Source organism: Eulemur rufifrons, chromosome 15 (assembly GCF_041146395.1).
Source record: "Eulemur rufifrons isolate Redbay chromosome 15, OSU_ERuf_1, whole genome shotgun sequence".
NCBI classification, from domain to species: Eukaryota; Metazoa; Chordata; class Mammalia; order Primates; family Lemuridae; genus Eulemur; species Eulemur rufifrons.
Genome location: NC_090997.1, coordinates 31,487,378 through 31,510,164, shown reverse-complemented (window position 1 = coordinate 31,510,164; position 22,787 = coordinate 31,487,378). Strand labels below are relative to the sequence as shown.

Here is a 22,787-nt window from a genome sequence, read left to right as displayed (position 1 = left end):
TACTCTTCTCTCTTGCCCTCCCTCCCTCCCTCCATGTCCCTGAGAATATCCTATGTCTCCTCAGGTCTCAGTATAGTCATTTTTGGGAAGCCACCCCGATCTTCAGTCTCAGTTAGGTGTTTTTGTTGTGTTTCCCCAGAACCATATTGTTGTCTTATTTTAGCATTTACATATTGAAATTTGTCTATTACCTGTCGTCTACTTCTTGAAAACATAGACCATACCTTATTTGAATTGATAGATTTTAGAAATGATATTCAGTCATATTAAAGATTAACTATAATCGTTGGGCAAATGAATGTTTCATTAATATTTATATTGTTTTCTTTTTATCCCAGGACTGGGCTAATGCTAATGTCAGCAGACAGATTGAGGACACTGTATTATATGGTTACTATAGTAAGTATCCTTCAGTTTCATTTCCTATTTGGGCTGCTAACCAAAATATAGAATAAAACTGTGTATAAACATTTAATTTTGATATTACAGATGAGATTACTGTTTTCTACATCAGGAATAAGTAATAAGCATTATCATCAAAATCCTGAAACTTCTTTAACCTATTTTGCTTCATTTAGGTTCACTTGTAACACTTCTTTGTGGTGGTTCAATTCAGTTACTTTAAACTTCACCTCTCTCCTTTTGCTATCATTACCAACTTCCCACACTTGTGCTCTTGATTTAAAGTCTCAGTTTCTAAAATTTTTTTCTAAGTATTGACAATAGTAGAATGCACTCTAGGAGAATTTGTACCATCAACTTTATTGTACTCTACAGAGCCATTTTAACCAGAGTTGGTTGGTCCCTTCTTCTTTTCTCCTTCCTTTTCTTCCCTTGTGTTAGATTATAAAAGTTTTATGAAACCATCTAAATGTTTCCAAAATTGTCTTTGAATAAACCCAAAACTCATGCTTTTATAAAAATGTATAATTGCTGATTTAGTAAAAGAACGCTTTTTTTCAACAATAAATTAAGATGTTGAATAAGATTTCCGTAGGACATTAAATTGGAAACTGAAAGAAATCTACAGACGTTTCTATTGATGAGATAATTTTTTCAAGAGTTTAATTGGATTTTAATTTAGCTGCTTTGGCTCTAACCTTTGCCTTTTGTCCTGATGTAAAATCTATAGGACCCATGAAATTCTATTTCTTTGGGGTAGATTTTAGATTTTTATGATATTTTAAAATAGAATTTAATATTTCTGATAAATGCTTTAATAAAATACAATTTTGACCCATTAAGTTAAAACCTTTGAAGTGGTGCTATATTAAGTAGAATGTTGTCTTTTCAGTATAAATTTATTAAAAGGATGCAAATTCTTCAAAAACAGTTTTGGGGAAGGGGTCTATCACGTGTGTGACACTAAAGTATAGTTATCCTATAGAACACGTGACAAGACAAGCCAAATTGTATATTGGTGAAGTCTAAGTCCATGTATATCTTATCATTGAACCTAGAGACCACTGGACTAATCCATTGTATTATAACTAAAGTCATAAAAGACTTACAAAATGTAATGTTAATTTATGTAGCTTTTTTCACTTGGTTCCATGGAGAGAATTAAGCCTATAGCAAAGGTTTTTAGTGAGTATTTTTCTCAGTCCTCCTAAAGATAGTGTGTCCTCAATCTTCCCAAGGATAATGTGTCCTTAGTATCATCTTAAATGCATAGGAGATAAGTTAATCATTACAAACATTGGATGCTTTTAGGGGCTTATGGCTGGATTCTCTGCACAATTTATGTTGTAGTGAGAACTATGCCTTGGAGTAGGATAGTTGAACACTGATCTAGGGAAGAAATTTGTTTGAAAGCGAAGTTATGAATAGAACATTTCTTGATGACCATGGAATCCAAACAAAATTTAATTGGATGATATTAAATGTTATTGTCATAATGTTAGTCATGGCTATCTCAGCTACGGCTAATATGTCTTTAGCTTTGGACTCAGTAGTGACCCACAGCTAGAGCCTGAAATGATTGTGCAGCTTCTCAGATAGTTACTATCCTCAAGCCCAGCTCTTTCCCTGAAACTGCCTATTAGATGTCTTCTGGATCTTGGGGACAGCACAGACTCCAAATAATCCAAAATACTGTTTTTATCTATCCCTTCTGTCAGATTCTAAGTTCATCCAATCTCTTCTAATGTATCAATACATTTTCATTGTCTAACTTTGCCAGGCATTGTGTAAGACTTTCACATTCAACATTTTTTTTTAAATTTACATGAACATTTCCACCCCCCTTCCTCCTTTTTTTCCTACCTTTTACAGATGAGGAAATTGATGTTGACAGATGTTAAAAATCACTTTGTTAGTGAGTGGCATAGCCCAAAGTAGATCTTATTTCCTAAGCTGGAGCTTCTTACCATTAAGTGAGCTGCCTTCTAATAAATGGTTCTGGGGATGTTACCTATGGGAATTAATCATTGAACCCCCAGAGCATCTTCAGAAATCATCTGAGGACCTTTTAAGTAATACAGAATGCTAAATCATGTCCAGAGATTCTGATTTACTTTGGTGTGATAGGCAGCCTGGGAATCTATTACTGAGAAGTTAAAGGTGCTGATTCTGATGTTAGATGCTTAATTAGTAATAACAGAGTAGATTATATACATACTTTCTTTCAAAGAGTTACTGATACGGGGTTTTTCCTATACTTGTCAAGTTTTTTTTTTTTTTTTAGGTGCCAATTTAGATGCTAGTTTAGATGCTAGTTGGTTTTCTATGGAAGAGAAACTGGTTGAAAAGATTTAAACTCTTAAAGCTCTCAAAGTAGTTTTAGTTGTCTTATTCAATGAAGATGTTTAGGATTGTTAACTATTAAATACTTTCAAATTACTGTTTGAATTTTATACTCTTACTGTCTTTTCATATTCCATTATGTTAAAACCCACTGGTCCATTTGTACTTTGAATGGATCTTTTACCCATGCACAATTTTTGACATTATGATTTATTCATTTGGAAAATATTGGTTCACTGAATAATACAGGTCTTCCAAATGTTGACACATAACGTTATACATTGAAAAACCACATTCATTAATATCACCATTATTCTTATCAGAAAAGTCTGTGTATATATATTGAGAAGCTGTACAACTCAAGGTGATGGGTTTACACTTTCCAAAATTCTAATTTTCTCATGAAGCTGGGATTTTTTCATTAGTAACAAATACTGTCACTTATTTTCCTTTGAAGTGACAGTCTCACTGTTCATGTTTTAAAAAGTTTGCCTAATACTGAAGTCTAGATAACCATTGCTCATCTATCAGTTCTTAGAAGTAAAAAATGGCTAGTGTAGCTTACAACTGAAATAGCCCAAATAGCGCAAATGCTATTGAGACATTGTGAGATACAAGTAAAGTATGGTTTATGTATACTTCCTTCACACAGAATATTAACAGGTTGTATACTCAAATGTGGACATTTAATAGCATTTTTACTGCTCTGAAAGGGACTTCTTGAATAAAAGTCTCAAATCCCCCTTCCCTCTGAGGAATACAATGACTGCTTACAGAGTTTGGGTCCACTACCTGGATTCCTTCTAAAGGGCCAGCAGTTTTGTCCAGTGTTGTTTTTGCACTATCAGTTTAAATGTAAATGTAGTGGAAAAGCAAATAAAATCTTTGTATGACTATGAAAATAATTTTGATGTTGTGGATACCCTGAAAGGATCTCTGCAAATTCTAGAGTCTGGGAACCACATTTTTGAAGATCTTCTTTTATATTAATAGAATTTTGGGGGTTTTATCCTGGAAAGTTTGGAGAAGTCAGGCTGACTGCTGCTTCTACTTATGGATGCTAATTTGAGAAGAGTATGTGAGACCTTGAAGTCATTTGACTTCTCTGATTTCTCCACCTGTGAAATGGTGATGAAATAGTACCTACTTCTAGGATTAGGAGTGTGAGACTTGTGGTTAGTGCTAAATAGGTGTTATCGGAGGCTATTGTTTATTCAAATCAGATAGGAGAACAAGAGAAATAAATTTTCTGTTAGTGCAATGATATGGAAAAGTTAATATTGAAAGAATTGACCTAGTTATGTTATCAGCTTTCCATCTTTTTTGACATTATTGTTTTGAAAACATCTCTAATGATGTATTTCAGTGCTTTTTCAGACAAGATAGACTGGGACTAATTTTAGTGACTTGTTTGATTCAGGTCTGTAAAATACTTTTTGATAAAATACTGTGTGTCCTGTCTCCTGCCCCTCCCTCTTGCTGTTTAAAAGAAAGTATTCTAAATTACAGGGGTATTTTCTAAGTGGTTTCTGGTCAAGTTTGCTCGAGAGATTAGATAAAGACTCTTTGCAACCTAGTAGCCTAAGAATTTGTATTCAAGTGGAAATATTAGGAAAACAAGTGATGGCTTGTACTTACAGCTAGTATGACTTGTACATTCTGTCTCTAAATAAACTACTGATTTGTCACATTAATGTAAACTTTCCTTCACACTGCAGATTTTAGAGAGACATATGCTCCTTGTTTTTCTTCTTACATCCTTGGTTGTGCCTTTTGAGTTTCCTTTGCCTTTTTTTTTTTTTCTCGTCTGACCAACCTTTTTAATGTTTATATGCCCCAGGTATTAATCCTTGGACCTATTTTCTGTCTCAGTTAATCCTTTGATGATTTTATATTGTTGCTTGACTCTAAACGTCACCTATATGCCAAACTCCCATATTTAAATCTTTGTACAGACCTCTCTGGAATTTCATATTTTTTCGTGAATTTCTATCAAGAAATCAAAGACATATCAAATTTAACATTTCTAAAGGAACTGACCTTCAATTTGTTATACACTGGAAGGTTAGAGTTATTCAGGCCAGAAACCTTGGAGCCATCTTTGAATCTTTATTTTTTCATATTTTGTATCAAATATGGCAGGAAATTCTCTTGTGCTTGAGTTTCCAGATTTATCCAGAATCTGATCACTTCTCACTACCTTCTGGCTACTATCCTGTTTAAGCCACCATTGTCTTTTTCTGGGTTATTACAGGAGCCTCCTAAAACGTATCTTCTCTACACTTGTTTTATTCATATTACAGAAGTCAGAGTGATCCTTTGAAAACATGACAAATTTTTGTTCCTCATCTTCTCAAAACTCTGAAATAGCTTCCCATTTAATTCGCAGTGAAAGGCAGAGTCATTATTGCAGCCTACACAGGTCCTTATGTGATCTGGAATTCTTCCCCACCCCACAAACCTCTCTGACCTCATCTACTACTCTCCTGTGGTAGGCAAACTGATAAGATGGCCCACATGCTCTCTATGTCCTACTATTCATGCCCTGATGTAATCTCCTCCTCTTGACAGTGTTCTGGACCTAGTAATTTGCTTCTAACAAAGAGAATGTGGCAAAAATGGAACGGCACTTCTGAGATTAGGTTCTAAAGACAGTGACCTTGGCTTGTTCTACTCTCTTTTTTCTTGCCTGCTCTGATTAAGCAAGCTGTCATGTTGTGTACTGCCTTAGGGAGAGGCCTACATAAGTAAGGAACTGAAAGTGGCCAACAACTATGTGAGTGAACTTGAAAGCAGGTTCTTCCCCCACAAGCCCTGAGATAACTGCTATATTGGCCAACACCTTGATTACAACCTTAGGAGAAATTCTGAGCTTCAAGACCTAGCTAAACTGTGCTCATATTCCTAACTCACAGAATCTGTGATAATAAATGTTCTTTTAAACCACTAAGTTTTGGGTAACATGTTACACAGAACTAGATAACTAGTATATCTCCCTGTCACTGATTATATTAATGTTGCTGTTATTACTTGAACATTCTATTTTCACTTCTACCTTAGGGCCTTTGCTTTATGTTCCCTTTGCCTAGAATGCTTTTCTTCCAGTTATTTGCTTGACTACTTTAACTCTTTTAACCTTCAAGTCTTTGCTCACGTGTCAGTGTGTGAATGAGGCCTACCCTGAGTCCCTGGTCTCTTTTATCCTGGTTGACTTTTTTTCTCTATAGCCTATAATCACATTCACATGCACTATATAATTTAATTATATGTATTACTTGTATCTCCTACTAGAATTTACACTCTACTAAGGCAGGGATCTTTATCTCTTTTGCTCCTTCATATATTTCAAGCACATAGAACAATTAGCACATAGTAGGTGCTCAGTGAGTCTTTTATTTGTTGTGTAACTTAGAGCAGCTCAGTTAAGCTGCTTCTTATGTTAGTAAGAGAGGATAATGTATACTTCCATATTGTTAAGGTTGAGTGAGCTGGGGTGGGATTTCAGCCATGGCCAATTAAGAAGTTTGGCAGATTCTCTCCCAAAAAAACAATTATAAAGTTGGACAAAACTGAACAAAGAAACAACTTCAGTGCTTTGGTGATTAACCAAAGGCATACAACAGTTGGAGAAGTGTGTTTGTGTTTAAAAACTGTTAAAGGAAAGTGGTACTCTGTAGTATTTTATCCTGGCGTTGTTACCTTTCCCCACCCCCACTTCTAGCTTGGTTATTTCATGACATCTACCAGGGCAGGATGGGCCATGAGGAACAGCAGCTGTACTGCTTTAGTAGAAGGGGACTTACACAGTTGGATGGTGCTCACTTCTAGAGGTACTAATGGTAGAACTGATAATCTTGGAGTCAGGTGAGTAGAGATGGCTAATGATTCTGCTTGCACAGAATTGTGATTGTGATTAGGACAAGCATATTCCTGGCCAAAAATATACACATGTATATTGGAGACTGGAGAGGGCCCAAGCTGGTCGTATACTCCTGGTTGCCCTAAAGGCTGAGTACATGTGGATAGGAGACCAGAAAGGGCTCAGCAGAAAGTAAAAGCCTGGGCCAACTTGAAAATAGTCTGAACTTTTCATATACTCTCCTACCAACATACAGATTCATTGGCAAGGGCTGGAAGCCTTACTGGCTCCAAGTATTTGGGCAGAATTTCTTTCTGGTCATTGTATGATATTAAGCTATATAGACAAAGGGGCAATCCCCAGGAAGCTGGGCTTAAAAATAAAAACAAGAATTAAATAAACAATAAAATGACCAAGTAGAGATATCAGCGGCTGCACACTTTGTGGAAAACAAATTCCACAGAGTTAACCCTGACCAGTAACTGAACAAACAATAATCTTTAGAGGCATGCAGCACAATCCAGAATTGCTAAGGTATATTATCTAAAATATCAGTTTCAGTATAATTGTGAAGTGTGCAAAGAAATAGAAAAATGTGACCGTGTTAAGGAAAAAAGCAAACATTAGAAATTGTATTTTCAGATGTTAGATTTAGCAGAGACTTCAAAGAAGCTACTACAAGTGAGTCCAAAGCACTAAAGGGAACAATAAATTAAAGGAAAGTGTGACAAATAGAAAAAAATTTCAATAAGGAGATAGAAATGATTTAAAAAAACAACCAAATGGAAATTCTGAGGTTGAAGAGTATAGTAACTGAAATGAAAAATTTACTAGAGAGAGGGTCTCAATAGCAAGTTGTTTGACATGACAGAACTTGAAGGTAGATGATCTAATTTGAAGATCAGAGAGGAAAGAAAATGAAAGAGAAATCAACAGAGCCTCAGAGACCTGTGGATCCACATCAAGTTTACCTACGTATGTGTGATAGGAATCACAGAAAGAAAGGGGCAGAGAAAAATATTTGAAGAAATTATAGCCAAAAACTAATCTATACATCTAAGAAGCTCAGTGAAGCCCAAGTAGGAAAAATAGAGATCCAGACCTACACACAACATTTTCAAGGTATTGAAAGACAAAGACAAAGAGAAAATCTTTGTCTTTGACAAAGTAAAACGGTACATGAGAAACATCTGTATAATTAATGACTAACTTCTGATGTGAAACAGTGGACACCAGAAGGCACCAGAATGACATTTAAGCTGCTGAAAGAAAGAAAAAATCAACCAAGAGTTCTATGTCCATTAGAAATTATCCTTAAAAAATGAAGGTGAAATAAACATTCCAAGATAAGAGAGAATTCATTGCTAGAAGACCTGCATTACGAGAAATACTAAAGGAAGTCTTTGAGGATGAAAGGAAATGACACTAGACAGTAAATCAAATTCACAGGAAGAATGAAAATCACCAGAAATTGTTAAATAGTTAATGTTTACTGTAAAGACACTATAATTTTTCTCGTTTTCTTAACTTTATAAAAGACCTAAGATTGTAAAAATCAGTAATTATAACACTGTGATACTGAGTTTATAATGTATAGACATAATATGTGAAAATAGCACAAAGGAGAAAAGAGGGATTTGAACTATACTGGAGCAAGTTTTTGTTTTTATATTTTGTCTGTATCTGAATATTTATTGGAGGTGGATCGTGATAAATGAAAGTATGAGGTGTAATCCCTATAACAACCACTAAGAAAATGACTCAAAAGTATACTTATCAACTAAGTCAGGAATAAAAGGGTACACGAGAAAATAACTATTTAATACAAAATAAGGCAGTAAAAGAGAAGCCTGGAACAACAACCACAAAAAAAGACAGGAGACATAATAAAGTGCAAAATGGGAACTGTAAATATAGCCATATCAATAATTTATGTTACTTTAAATGATCTAAATACCTCAAACAAGTGACAAAGATTTAAAAAAATCAAGATCAATGAGCTGTAGATAGGAGAAACACCTTAGATTCTAAGACACAAATAGTATGAAAAGATTAGAAAAAGAGATGCTATGCAAATGGTAACTATAACAACTGAACAGACTATATTGATAGCAGACAAAATAGACTTAAAAACAAATATTAGAGACAAAGAGGGACATTTCATAATGATTAAAGGGCTAATACATTAAAAGAATAAATTATAATTGTATATGTCTGTAATAACAAAGCTTTAAAATGCACAAATCCAAAACCAGCAGAATAGATAGGAGAAATAGATACTTCAACAATATTAGTTGGAGATTTGAGTAGCCAACTCTGTATATTGATAGAACATGTAGACAAAAAAATCAGTGAGGGTAAAAAAGCCTTAAACAACATTACTGACCAACTTACAAATATAGAAAATTGTATCCAATGTATGCAGAATGCAACTTGGTTAAAGTACACATGAAAGATTCTTCACTATATAATATTAATAGGTCATAAAACAATTCTCAGTAAATTTAAAAGAAGTAAAAATCAAAGTGTTTTCCAACGACGATAGAATTAAATTAGAAATGAACAAAAGAAAATCTTGGAAACCCACAAATAATTGTCAGCTAAACAACATACTTCTAAATAACTTGTGGGTCAAGATGAAATCACAAGGCAGATTGGAGGACATTTTGACCTGAATAAAAATAAAAATGCAACATATCAAAATTTATGGAATGTAGCTCAAGCAGTATTTGGAGGATAATGACAGCTTTAAATTCCTCTGTTAGAATTCTCAAGTGCCTACGCTTCTGCCTTAACAAGATAGAAAAAGAAGAGCAAACTGAACTTTAAGCAAGCAGAAGGAAAATAAAAGAGAAGTCAATAAAATAGAAAACAGAAAAATGACACAGAAAAATCAAACCAAAGTAGGTTCTTTGAAAAAAAAAAAAATCAGCAAATCTTTAACTAGACTGAGGGCATGGGAAAAGGGGAGGGGGAAAGAGAAGATACAAGTTATCAAAATAAGGAATGAAAGAGGTGGTATTACCAACTTTGTAGAAATTGAAAGGATCATAAAGGAATATTATGAATAACTTTGTACCGATAAATTAGGCATTTCCTAGAAAGACACAGCTTTGTAATGACTAATTATTCTATCACAATATTGACTAAGTTTCTCTTTGTCATAGTGTTTTGATTTAAAGGTTAGCTGTTTTCACTGGTAGCTGGGAAGGATACATTTTTTGAATTTTAACAATTTAAAAGCCTAATGTATGCAACTTAATTTTCATGTGAGTTATAATTTAATGACATATAGCTTTTAAAAGGTCGATTGTTTGCTTTGGATATATTAAAAAATTATAGGAATTACTGTGTTCTTTGCCACAGTTTTTGTCCATGACCTTTTAAGAATTGATGGCTCTCTATTCACTTGTTTTTGCTAGTTCTTGGTAAGTTGTTTTAAAAAAAGAACTTTTTGTGAGTTAAATTTTTGTCAATTTCTGTAGACATGAGGTTTTAAAATTTTTTCTTAATGTGTTCTTTGATGTTAGTGGTCTACTAAAACAAAAGTCTGTTTATCTTCTACTTGCTAGTAGCAATTTTTTAACAAAAACATAAGTAAAAGTATGCTTTATCTTAGGGTATGAGAGTATCGTAACTGTTGGAATTGAGAATAATTTGCCTTTTAAAATAGCTATGCGTTTGAAGTAGAGCTTGAAAAGAAGCAATTTCTATTTCATGAGGGTAGTAGCAGCAATGTTTTTTTTCCCCCATTTGCAGACTTGTAAGCAAAACTTGACATTAGACCTGATCCAAAACATATAATAAATGTTAATTCTGTCTTTACAGTCTACATTTATGGACTAAAGGAAGAAATCTTTATGAAGGACACTGAGAAACAACAGTCAGATTATCAGAAGTAGCTTACAATGTGGCATAAGGGAAACATATTTAGAACAGTTGTTCTTCACCTATTATGAGTCATAGACTATTAGAGGAATACCATAGTCTCTTCAGAATTCTCTCTGTTCCCCACTTCCTTCCTCTAGGTGCTGATTGCTAAAAACTGTCTTTTTATGGGCACTCCTACCAGCAACATATGAAAATTTTGGTTGCCATCCTTGTATCTCTTTACCATCAGGGGTTGCCACAACCACTTTTTTGACTTCTCATAATAGATAAGTTTCGCTAGTTCTAGAACTTCCTTAAGTTAAATCATAGAAAATACACTCTTGTAATCTGGGCCTGTTTTATTCAGGATAAGGTCTATGACATTCATCTGTGTCTCATGCATCTTTTTTATTGCTGTGTGATAGTCTTTTATATGTATACGTTGCTCAATTTGCTTATCTATTCACTGTGATGGACAGTTGGATCATTTCCAATTTTTGTTTACTGCAAGTAATGTTGTTATGAACATCATTCTTGTTGTGAAAGAGTTAATTCAGCTGACCTGATACTATTGACTCGTATCTGCCTTTAGAAAGGGCTTGCTTATGTGGCTGACCCTTGACCAACTCCTGAGAACTTAGCCCTTGTGATACCTATGTTACTAATTGATAAGGTGGTTTTGTACAATTGGGTATGGGGCCATGCAGTACCAGCTTGTTTGTGCAAAACATACAATTTTTGGTGAACTCTTGATTTCCTTTTTGGGGTCTATAGTTTTGGTAATCAGAGCTGGTCATTCAGGCAAATGTATCTATGTTACAAATCTCCAATAAAAACCCTGAACTTGGGGAATGGTAACGCTTGAAGGTGTTGACTCGGGAAGAGGGTGTGGGGAAGGGAGGGATATATACCTACATGATGGGTGCAACGCGCACTACCTGGGGAACAGACACGCCTGGAGCTCTGATTTGGGGGGAAAGGCAGTACATGGGCAACGTATGTAACCTGCAATTCTGTATCCCCCATAACAATAAGATAAAATAAAAAAAATAAATAAAATAAAAAATAAATAAATCAAAAAAGAAAAGTCTAAAGAAACATTCATAGCCAAGAGGAGACTATGGAGACATGATAACTAAATCTAATATAATATCCTGGATGGGATGATCCTGGAACAGAAAAAGGACATTAGGTAAAGTGTAAGGAAATTTAAAGTATGAAGTTTAACCATAATGTATCAAGATTGGCTCATTAGTTAGAATCAATGTACCATACGAATGTAATATGTTAATAACAGGAGAAACCAGCATGGGGTATATGGGAACTCTCTGTGATCTGTGCAATTTTTCTACAGCTATTCGCAAATAAAAGGTTTATGTAAAAATTAAAAAAAAAAACCAAACCCTGAACTCTGTAACTCAGACAGACTTCTCTGGGCAGAAACACTTTGTACATACTGTTGTAATTCATTGATGCAGGAATATGATTTTTGAGTCATGTGGTAGGTGTATGTTTAACTTGATAAAAAACTGTTAAACTGCTTTTTACAGTGTTAAAAATATTTTTTCACTCCTGCAACTAAAGTATGAGAATGTTAGTTGTTTTACATTCTTGTCAACACTTGGTATTGCCAGTTTAATTATAGCCATTCAGTTGAGTGTGTAGTATCTCATTGTGGGTTTACTTTTCCATTTTCCTGATGACTTATGATGATGAGCATCTTTTTAAATGGCTTATTGGCCACTGTGTATATCATCTAATGTGAAGTGTAAGTCTTTTGTCTATTTTTTCAAATGGGTTGTCTTTTTAATGAGTTACAAGAATTTGTTTTATACCTTGTTATGCTAATTGAATATGATGTTAACTTATGTAGTCATAAGATCATTCATCATACAAATTCAGGAACGCTAGGAATGTTTATACAGTAGTCATTAAGCTCTTTGGCTATCTAAAGGCCAAGGCCACCAGGTACTGAGGCTGAAGTGAAACCTTACTGTATCTCTTTATTGAAGTTTTTGGTGTGTTGCTATTAGCCCACTAAAATCTATTGTGCTAATTCATGTTTTTTTCCAATTTTACACAAATTATTTGATTATTTTAATTATAATATTTGTATGGTATTTAGGGTGATTTACAATCTTGACATTTTGTGTTTAATTTTGTAAAACTTTGGAATAACTTAGTTACTTTTTGAATATATGTTTATTTCTGTTGGCTCTTATATTTACAGTAGAAATGTTAATACTCTCTACTCTTTGGTTTATACTAGAAACACTAATAGTCATTACCCTAAAAGATTTATTGTCACCATTAGTTGCTCATAATATTAAAAGACTGCATAAATTTCATTAAATATCTATAATGCCAAATTCAGAATGGTAGTCATTTTGAGATTGGTCAGTATAAATTAACTCTGATCCTTCTATTGGTTATTTAGGGTTCTGTTTACTCTTTGAGTTTTTTTAATCTGTGTTGTATGCAGTAGGACTGTTTCATAAGTGGCTTCCAGATAAATCCAGATAAATGAGACAGTGCTAGCAAATATTGAGATCATGTTTAAAAATTCTGTAACTCCTAAATTATTTTTTCAACAGAGAATAAAGCTGAGGTTTTATTATACATTACTAACAACAAATGCTTTTTTCCCCCAGTATTTTAGTTGTGGCAAAACATACGTAATGTAAAATTTACCATCTTAACCATTTTAATTGTACAGTTCAGTGATATTAAATACATTTATAATATGCAAGTATCACCACCACCACCATTTATCTCCATAATTCTTCATCTTGTAAAACTGAAACTCTGTACTCATTAAACAATAACTCTCCATTCCCCACCTCCCATTCCCTTTCTGACAGCTACCATCCTACTTTCTGTCTCTCTGATTTTGACTCCTCTAAGTAATTCATATAAGTGGAATCATACAGTATTTGTCTTTTTTTGACGATCTTATTTATTTCATTTAATGTCCTCCAGATTCATTCATGATGTAGCATATGTCAGAATTTCCTTCTTTTTAAGGCTGAATAATATTCCATTTTATGTATATACCACATTTTGCTTCTCTGTATATCCATCAATGAACACTTGGGTTGCTTCCACATTTTAGCTATTGTTGAATAATGCAGCAGTGAACATGGGTGTACAAAGAACTCTTCAAGACCCTGTTTTCAATTCTTTTGGATATATACCCAGAAATGGAATTGCCGAATCATATGTAATTCTATTTTTAACTTTTTGAGGAAACATCATACTGTTTTTCACTGCAGCTATACCATTTTCATTCCCACCAACATTACACAGAGTTCCAGTTTCTCCACATCCTTGCTAACACTTGTTGTTGTTGTTATTTTTTGATAGTAGTCATCCTAATGGTTCTGAGGTGGTAACAAATGCTTTTACAAAGGAATGCAATAGTTATCATTCTGTAATTGCTTTATATAATTATACTGGTACTATTATGTTTCATAAACTTTTGAGTATGCAAATAAATGTGAATACACAGATTTTTAAAGACAGGTTTCTTAAGCTTAAGTCCCAAAATGTTTCTTATGCTGTTTTTATTATTAAATGTACTATGTCTCTGGCTATTCAAATTTTAACTTAAGCCCTCTATTGAATTTAAACAAATATTTTGACTACTGGTTAAAAGAATCTCAAATCTAACATTTTAAAGCAGATAAATAGTAAGTCCTATCAGTTAACTTCGAATCTAATTTAGAATCTAATCTAAGAATTGAAAACTGGGTCTTAAGAGTTCTTTGTACCCTCATGTTCATAGCTGCATTTATTCCCAATAGCTAAAATATGGAAGCAACCTAAGTGTCCCATTAATAGACTTTGCATTGGTCCTCAACCTTTTTGGCAACAGGTACTGATTTCATGGAAGACAATTTTTGCACAGATGGGGATCAGGGGGAAGGAGGAGGAGCTCAGGTGGTGATGTGAGCAATGGGGAGCAGCTGTAAATACAGACGAAGCTTCGCTTGCTCACCCACCCCTCACATCCTGCTGTGTGTCCCAGTTCCTAACAGGCCACTGACCAGTACTGGTCCGTGTACCCCACAGGGGGTTAGAGACCACTGAGATAGATAATCTAATTTTACTGTTTTATTATTCTTCTTGCTTTTTCTCTTTCTTAATTTGTGTAAGATCAGTTACATAATGCTCCACGTTTTTTAAACTTAAGATGGATAAATTACTTAATACTTATGTCAAAGGAATAGTATCATTTATAGCTGTTTCTTTAACTTGTCAGAGTGGCAAATGTTGTGCCACCTGTACTAAAATTTAAATGGGAGTGAATACAAAATGTAAAGTTCATTTAAATGAGATAGTTCACAGGAAGTTCTCGGCAATGCAGTTAGTACATAGTAAGAGCTCAGATGTTAGCTGATACCATTATTGTCGATACAGTTGTTGTTGTTTTTAGAAATTGCCCCATATTTAACTCGAATTATGATTTGTTATTCTAATAGTGCTATTGATTTCTTGGGGCAGGAGATAAAAAAGGATATCATATACTATACACATAGAGTCATGAGTGTAGGAAATCAGATGGGGGAGAAAATTTGTAAAGTGAGTGTGTATATATATATATATAGATAGATAGATAGATAACTATGATTAAATACATATGTAATTAATAGAACTCAGTTTATGATTTGTTTCCACAGCTTTATATTCTGTTATATTGTTCTGTGTGTTCTTCTGGATCCCTTTTGTCTACTTCTACTATGAAGAAAAGGATGATGATGATACTAGTAAATGCACTGTAAGTAGCTTTATTTCAGAGGTTTAATATAGGAAAGAAAAAGATTATCTCTTCCTTTTCAAAGAGTGACGTGACTCTGAATTTATTTTAAAGCAGTATTATCTAATAGAAATACAATGTTAGTCACATGTGAAATTCTAAATTTTCTAGTAGCCACATTAAAAGGAGTAAAAAGAAACAGTTGAAATTAATTTTAATTATACATTGTATTCAATGTAATAATAATATACCAAATATTATTTCAAATATGTTCAACATTATTAATGAGATATTAAATTTTGAAATTTAAGATTATTTTTTACCTTTACAGGAATTCAAACTAGCCACATTTCAAGTGCTCAGTAGCCGCATGTGGCTTGTGACTATTGTTTTAGACAAAGCAATTCTAGAGCAGGGGTAGAGAATTTTTTCTATAGAGGGCCAGGTAGTAAATAATTTAGGCTTTGTGGGCTATATGGTCTCTGTCTCAACTACTCAAGTCTGCCATTATAGTGTTAAAATATCCAGAGACAATACTTAATGAGCATTTTGTAATCCACTAAAGCAGGACAAATGTGGCACACAGAATGTAGTTTGCTGACCCCTCTTCAGGGGCATAAAGAAGGATTGCTCTCAGGTTGTTTTTACTAATCCAGGATAACACTAATACAAAAACCTGACAAATACAGCACACACACACGTCCAAAACTGGAGACCAATATCACTTAAATATTGTTAAAAAATTTTTAACTAAAATATTGATAAATATAATTCAAGGGTACCTTAAATATATTAACATTGTATAATATAACAGAGTTGGGCCTATTTCTTGATTGCATGGATGGTTTAGAATCAGGAAATCTATTAATATAGTAATAGTTCAAAGAAGAAATTATGTTGAAAGATACTTGTCAAAATTGAATGCTTTTTTCTTAAGGGGAAAAAGTGTAATAGGAATAAATGTCTTCTTATTGAGTTACAGAAATTTGTTTTATACCTTGTTTATGTTTTGTACTTAAATACAAAAATAAGTGTATTCACTCAAAAGCCAGCATCATGCCTAATCATGCATGAAACCTTAAGAGCATTTGCATTAAGATCAGGAGCAAATAAATTAGCAGTATTTTAAATGACTCCTAGGGTGATAATCAGTACTGTGTGTTAGAGAAAAAAAAAATAAGATGTTTAAATAGTTATAAAGAAAGTCAAAATTATTATTTGTAGATACTATGTAACTCTGTATTTAGAAACCTAAGGTATGTAAGGTAAGGTAGCTGGTTACAAATTTAATAAAATCTCAATGAGATATATGTGGTCTCTATTCACTTCTAAAGCACATCTTCCTCCACCCTTTGGTTGATTTTATTATCGTTTTTACTTTTTCTTTAGTTTTTTCCCTAAAGACTGTCTTACATTGTTTGTGAACAAGAACTTACTATATGAAACATGAATTTAAATTTTAAAAGGTGATTTTTAGAGACTTCATTAGTCTGAGAGGACAAATGTTATTTCTGTTGATTTAAAATATAAAATTGTTACTAACTTCTCCATCCATGTTCAGAATGTCTATTTCTTTGATCTTTTTTTTTTTTTTTTTTAACCTTTTGGATTGCATTGTGGGAACCAAGCAAAACACAGCTTTTAAATTCCCAAGTTCCTTGCTTCTAGTCCTTGTTCAATCACTTATGACCTATGTGATTTAGGGCAAATTATTTAACTTCCTTATCTCTAAAGTAAGAATGACAGCATCTATTTTAGGGTTGTTGTGAGAACTAAATGAGTTAAAATATGTAAAGTTCTTAGAACAGTGCCTGGCATGATATATGTTACATATTGAAGTATATAAATATATATACATGTATATATGTGTGTCTATATAATGTATACATACACATGTATGCATATATACACATGAACATGTATATTAAGTGTTTATTGTTATGAACCATTTTGATGAATTGGATTAGGGGCATTGTGGATTCTGATTTCTCTCTGGGGGAATATTTTATTAAATAGTCTGATAATTTTACTAAAGATGCCCACTGGAGAATGAACTATGCTTTAGATGTATTGCTTTTCACAAGGGCCTAACTATTGAAAAAATTTGAAAATCTCATGTATTTTGCAGAGATACTTAAGATGTGTGGTATACATGTTAATTTTTCTTTAAATTTGAAGGTTTTTTTTTTAGCAAAACTTTACACTGTAGACTATAAATGTGTATTTGAAATGAAAATACTGTTATACTGTTACAAAATATAAAATACTTTATATTTTAAAGGGCTTGCTAAATGGCATAACTCTTTTCTCCTTGGCATCTAGCAAATTAAAACAGCACTCAAGTACACTTTGGGATTTGCTGTGATTTGTGCACTTCTTCTTTTAGTTGGGTAAGTCTTGATTTTTTTTACCTTGACAATGGAAATAGAATTATTTGAATAATAATAATGAGGTTCATTCAGAAAAGTCTAGGAGAGGAAAAAACAAAATGTGAAAAAAATAAACCACTTTTTATATCACCATTGAACAATAGCCACAAAATTTAACATTTTTGTCTGTTATTCCATCTAAACATTTTTTATGTGCTTGAATACATGCAGAGTGCCCCTCCCTTCTTACATGCACCCTACATGTTTTAGTTTTATATGAATTTATTTTACCTAATTCTTGGTAATCTACTTGTCAACATATTGTAGACCTCTCTTCAGGATAAGTGTAGATCCATCAGTTTTGTCTGTTCTGAATTCCCTTAAATACAACAATATATTTGACTGATCTTCTGGTAATGACTACCTGAACATAAACGATGTTTGCAGTTTTCCCATTATTATAAACAACACTTTGGTGAAAATCCTTGTCCTTGCATCTTTTCAGATTTGACCCATCAGTCTTTAAATTTTTGTCAATGAGTTCCTTTTTTAATTCTTCTTAAGTTTTTATACTAGTGTTAATGAAGTTTTGCATATTTATGCATCTAAAATTTGTCCTTGTTAATGGAAGACATCCTTGTTAAAATAGGTCTTGATTCTTTTATTTTTTATGTTAGGAAATACATTAGATGCTAATACTTTTTTAAAAGTTTCTATTTATAATTTAGTCTCACAAATTTCAATAAATAACTTTCAATAAGTAAAATATTTATTACATGTAATTTGTAATGGAAATAAAATTGTTCAGTAACTTTTTCTAGTTCCAAAAGTTCTTAGAATGCAAATGTTTTATAGTCAACTCATATTTCTAATTCCCTTTGCCTGCCTTGATGTGTCATAAAAGAGTACTTTTTGAAAGGGTTTTTTTTTTATGGTTTTATTATTTTTCGCTACTGAATATATTTTTTTAAGGTTTTTTTTTTTTTTTTTTTTTTTTGGCTTTCTAAAGAAAGCCAAATCTACTTATGTTAAGTTGCTTTGTTAATGTGGGGGTCCCTTGTTTTAAACCTAAATTATCTAGAACAGGAATCGGCAAACTTTTCTTAAAGGATAGATAGTAAGTATTTTAGCTTTATGATCCCTATGATCTCTATAGCTCAGTTATTCTCTTGTAGCTTTGAAGTAATCACAGACAATGCGTAAACAAAAGAACATGCCTGTGTTCCAATAAACTTTATTTATAAACACAGGCAGCCAGTAGTTTACCAACCCAATTTAGAACATGACTGAGAACCATCAGAATAGAACTACAAATCTTTGCAGTTGCCAGAATAAAAGAATAGTGAATTAAAGACAAATAGTGTTTTTGGTTATCCAGGACAATGTTCTTCTCATTACTATATGTAAATATTGGAACAAGGTATACATTTAGGTTAGGTGATCAACTAAATTTTTAGAAATATTTTTGAAGGTAGCATACTCCTAGTTTAATTGATGTGTTTTTGCTGATTAAACAGTAGATGATTTTATGGCAAAGATGTGGTCTAGGTTTAACTACTTCATACAGCTCATACATTTTTGGAGCACTTGTGTGTTGGATACTGTGCTGGGTCTTGGGGATACAGATGGAGGATCATAGTTTTTGTCCTCAAGGTTCACATCAGGAAGACATGCAAATAAATATCTTGAATTACAATGTTTAAGTCCTCTAAAAAGAGAGAAATTCCAGATATTCATGGTGGAAGAGCAAGTTCTTACTCTGCCTTCTAGAATTGGGAGACTTAAGAGGAAGTAATATTTGAACTGAGATTTGAAGAAGTGGTAATTGGTCAGCTAACTTGATAAAAAAAATAAGAATAGCATGCATAATGTATTAAGTTATTAAGTATGAAATTTCCTTAAGTACTAAGTTTGACAGTTGATATCTCTGACATTTCACTTTGACACTTATTGTTTTATTTTTATTGTGAAGGTATAGCCTCAGTCTTGCAAATGCACATTTTGGCTTGTGATTATCTTTCAAAAATTTTTTTTAGAAAAACCATGGATAAGTCAAAAATTTGTGTTATTTTCAAATATTGTTTTCCATTGTGGAACCAATGCAGTGCAGACAGCTCAGAATATCAGCGAAGTGCTTGAGAAGCATGTGGCTAATGAATGTACAGTACATGGATGGTTTGAGAAGTTCCGTTCTGGTGATTTTAATCTTAGAAATGAGCCATGAGGGCCACCCGAGACCAAGGTGGATAATGATGAGCTGAAAGTTGTAGTGGAAACAAATCCATCTCAACCTACGTGTGAATTAGCAGCAAGGTTTGATGCTATTATTCCAACAATATTGGAATTTGTTTCAAATGGCCAAGGTAAAGAAGCTGGATAGATGGATACCACATGAATTAAACAAGCATCAGAAGAGAAATCATCTCAAAGCTTGCTTTTCTTTACTGTCACAACATAAAGGCGCACCATTTCTACACCATATTGTTAGGTGTGATGAAAAATGGATCTTTTTGACAATCACAAGCATTCTACACAATGGTTGGTAAAAGATGAAGTGCCAAAACACAGTCCAAAACTGAATATTCATTCCAAAAAGAGCTAATGGTGTCTGTTTGGTGGTCCAGTGCTGTTACCATTCACTACAAGCTTCATGAACCCTGGTCAGTTGATTACAGCGGATGACTACTGCAACCAATTGGACAGAAGGATGAGGATGCTTTCAATTAAGCAGCTGAGATTGGTCAATAGGGACAGGCCAATTCTCTTGCAAGACAATACTCAACCATATGTCACACAAACAATTCTGCTCAAACCACAGAAGCTGGACTTGGAAACTCTGTGTCATCCACTGTATTTACCAGACCTTGCACCAGCTGACTACCATTTCTTCCAGGCTTTTGACCACCTCTTGCAAGGAAAATATTCAATTCTCAACAAGCCAGTGGAAAATGCCTTTTGCAATTTCATTGCCACTTGCTCTCCAGGTTTCTTCACAGCTGGCATAAACAAGCTACTCTTAAGATGGCAAAACTGTGTTGATAGTTTAGGTGCAACACTTTGATTAATTGTACTGCTTCTTGTGTACCTCAATCTCTTGATTATCTTTTTCTTTATTGATATGGGCTAGATAATGAATAAAGTAACCATTTATTTATTCTGTCTAGTTGCCTTTTTCTCTCAGTCTAAGCTCCTAGAACAAGTTATTTCTACAGTCCACCTTCAGCTGTGGATGGAAAAACAAATAGAAACTACTTACATTGTGTCTATCTGGTAGAATCTTGAAACATACAGAAAAATACTAAGAAGAAAGTAAAAACTACCCCTGATCCCACAATGAGATATTTATTGTTTACTTTGGTATATTTATTTTCTGTTCTTGTCTAATGCATGCATATAAATATATCGAAGTAGTGGTGTATATTTATATTCTGTTCTACTGATTTAACATAGAGGTCCTTAAACATTTTTTGTGTGATGGACTGTTTTGATCATCTTAAATGACAGTCCCTTTGCAAAATATTATTTATTTATTTTTGTTTTGTTTTTCCCAGATTTATTAAAGTATAACTGACAAATCACAATATTTTAAATGCAAAAAATAAAATATATGAGAAACAAAGGAAACTAATTTTACTGAATACAGTAATAAAACTATTAAAATAAATTGATAAGATAAATGCATAGATAAACTTCTCAACACTCTTCTGTGCATGTTGCAGATTGATTAATTGTTTTGGGAAAAAGTTGATCTTCGTTTTAAAAAATTACTGAGCATTTTGTTTCAGACCATTTTATTTAACCTTTTATCTTTAAAGCCATTAAACAAAGTTATTTTCTGCTTTGTAGTGCTTTTGTTCCATTGAGTGTTCCCAATAACAAAAATTCTACAGAATGGGAAAAAGTGAAATTCCTATTTGAAGAACTTGGAAGTAGTCGTAAGTAGTCTTTTTTAAAAACTCAGAGTAATTTGTATTTCCTGATCTTTAGGACTTTTGAGAAAGCCTGTTTTTACTTTGTTAAGAATTCAACCCCACAATGTTTCTAACTTGTTAAATGTATGCTAGACAAAGTAGGACCTTTGTGGTGTTAAGGCTCACTTCTAGCCATCTAGCTATTATGTAGCTAGTTTCTTGACTGCTTTATAAAATTAACATGTTGGAAAAAAAAGTAATCTTTTCATCAAAGTATTTTAGCAGTGAAGGTGTTATAATTTCTGCGTGACCTTTAATTTACTTAGGGTAATATAGAACAATATGTTAAAGAAACGTACTGGATGTATTGGTTTTATTGTTAATCTTTAATTAGTAAGAGAGAAACCTATGTATATATTTGAGATTAATCTTATATGTAGAATATAAATTAGAGATTTCATATGAATTAAATAATGTTTTATTATAAATTTACCTCACCAAAACATTTTGGCATTGCTTTTCCAGAAATTTTGCTTAACTTAGTCCATGTGACCTAGGGTTTTAGAGGAAAAAAAGCTGGGCAGGTTCAGGGGTTTGGGTTAAGATAGCTTTGGCATTAGAAAATGATGTTAAATAAGAATATGTACCATGTTACTCAGAATTTCATGTGCATTTGAACATAGTAACTTGATTTTCAAGGAAACCTAGAATACTTATTTTGGTAAACATTATATTGGAAAAGTCTATTGCTTTTGTATTTATTCTAATAGGTACTGTACATTCTTTGATCAGCACTTCTTTTTATCCAGATAAAATATTAAATGATGATTAAATTACATCTTGGAGTCTGCTGTGCAAGTTCTTAATTTTCTTGCTTTCCACTTAAGATTTTGTCTTGTCAATTGTGGTCCATTAATATCTTGCTGATACCAGCAAGAATAAGGATGGTAGGCCTGGCATCTACTAATAATACTGGGTTGTCAAGATTTATGCACCTTGATTTTATTGCTAAGAAATAAATTGCTGCTTTTCTTCTAATTAGCTCCTTCATGTATTTTTAGTAACTAATCTGTCATAAACTTTATTTCATAAGTTATACTTTGAGTATTAGTATAACTTGATTAGGTAGGTAGCATTATTCTGATTTCTGTAATCTCATTCTCTTCAGTCTAGAGTACATTTTGCTTATCACTTTGGGTCAGCTGTCTTTTTAGGTTCAAAACAGTCACCCAACTATTCTTAATTCTAGTCTTATTTGTACATTACCACACGTTCCT

At 33.0% G+C, this 22,787-nt stretch overlaps 1 protein-coding gene across 1 annotated transcript in view; it reads left to right on the top strand.

Annotated features, from left to right (window-relative positions):
• LMBRD1 (LMBR1 domain containing 1) overlaps window positions 1-22,787 on the top strand; it is a 106,699-nt gene that overhangs the window by 14,258 nt on the left and 69,654 nt on the right. Inside the window, exons 3-6 of the mRNA XM_069487961.1 lie at window positions 339-399; window positions 15,154-15,251; window positions 17,553-17,620; window positions 21,446-21,534. Coding sequence (XP_069344062.1) covers window positions 339-399; window positions 15,154-15,251; window positions 17,553-17,620; window positions 21,446-21,534 — 316 coding nt within the window. The remainder of the gene's footprint in view (window positions 1-338; window positions 400-15,153; window positions 15,252-17,552; window positions 17,621-21,445; window positions 21,535-22,787) is intronic.